The sequence below is a fragment of the Priapulus caudatus genome, unplaced genomic scaffold (assembly GCF_000485595.1).
Source record: "Priapulus caudatus unplaced genomic scaffold, Priapulus_caudatus-5.0.1 Scaffold775, whole genome shotgun sequence".
Lineage (NCBI taxonomy): Eukaryota > Metazoa > Priapulida > Priapulimorpha > Priapulimorphida > Priapulidae > Priapulus > Priapulus caudatus.
The window spans coordinates 145653-147143 of NW_014577836.1; the positions used below are offsets into that span (position 1 = coordinate 145653).

The 1491-nt window shown below is 42.7% G+C and overlaps 1 protein-coding gene across 1 annotated transcript in view; it reads left to right on the forward strand.

Annotated features, from left to right (window-relative positions):
• LOC106813452 (delta and Notch-like epidermal growth factor-related receptor) overlaps positions 1–684 on the forward strand; it is a 2741-nt gene extending 2057 nt beyond the window's left edge. The window contains exon 3 of the mRNA XM_014817584.1: positions 671–684. Within this exon, the coding sequence (XP_014673070.1) occupies positions 671–684 (14 nt within the window). The remainder of the gene's footprint in view (positions 1–670) is intronic.
• The last annotated feature ends 807 nt before the right edge of the window (positions 685–1491 follow it).

Genomic DNA, 1491 nt, shown 5'->3' on the forward strand with positions numbered 1-1491 from the left:
CTATGTAGCTAGTATCATCTGTTATTATTATTATTATAAATATTATTATTATAGGTATGCGCATGCGTTTAGATTGTCAACAGCTATGTAGCTAGTATCATCTGTTATTATTATTATTATACGTATTATTATATATACCCAAGCATGTATGAAGAGTCAACAGCTGCTCATAGTTGTGAGTATAACAGGTGAATGCACGCACACACACACACGCACGCACACACACACACACACACACAGCACAGCGCAGCACTACCCTAAACCTGCCTCCTTGCAGCTGGCCTGCCTGCTTGTGATTACCCACACAGCACGCGGGCAGCAGATACCAATCAACTACTAATTGCACTGATTGAATAATTAATTAGTTAGTCGGTCCCGCGTGGCGACCGTGGCGCCACCTACCTTGCGTCTCTCTCGCAGCAGCACCGCTTCCGCCGGATTGTTGAAACGAAACATGACGTCACCAAGTCCGACGATGTCACCTGTCAACGTCACGTGAATCGTAACCATGGTTACAGGAGGTGCGATCATAAATGGGTACACGCATTGATCGGATCGAACAGATCAATCAGGTTATTGATCAGAAGATTTAATCAACGAATAGTAGCGTCTTAGAGTGAAATGTAATAGTCTTATCTCATAATTCTATTTTTTTAAATTTAATTAAAAGTTTTTCTCAACTAATCAATTTAAATCTTTCATAGTACGTATAAACTCCATCTAGCCAACCCCCAACCCCCGCCCGCGTTCTGTATTACAACATTTGCATTCGGTATGAAATATTTAAATTATCTGATCACGCACTCGTACGTGTAACAATATTTTTATAACCTTTGCTGCGATGCCCGAACCCCCCACCCCCAATCACTCACTCTCCATCACCAATCACTCACTCTCCCCATCACAGATACACACGAATCAACATCAATAGCAAAAACTAACAATGATTATTCAATCGCGTATGTTTTAAATGTCGAACATAAGATATTGATGATGATTAACAGATAACTAATAGCTTGCTAGAACGATAGTTTTTAGTGATCAAGTTAGAAGCAAATAATTAGATCAATAAGTAGAATGATTAGAGAAAGAGAATGTCTATGAAAGAGAGGGAGCGCGAAAGAGAGTTGGAGAGCGAGAAAGCAATAACAGAGACAGTGAGACAGACAGACAGACAGATACACGGAGAGATACAGACAGAGAGAGGGAGAGGGAGAGAAAGGGAAAAGCAGGGAGAAGCAGAGCAAGAGAGAAAGAGAGAGAAAGGCAGGGAAAGAGAAAGAGAGAGAGAGAGAGAGACGTATACTCACACACGCGCGCGCGCACACACGCACACACACACACTCACACACGCGCGCGTGCACACACGCACACACACACGCACACACGCACACACACACACACACACACACACACACACACACACACACACGTACACAAACACACACACAAACACACACACTAACGTGCGCATACACACACTAACTAAAA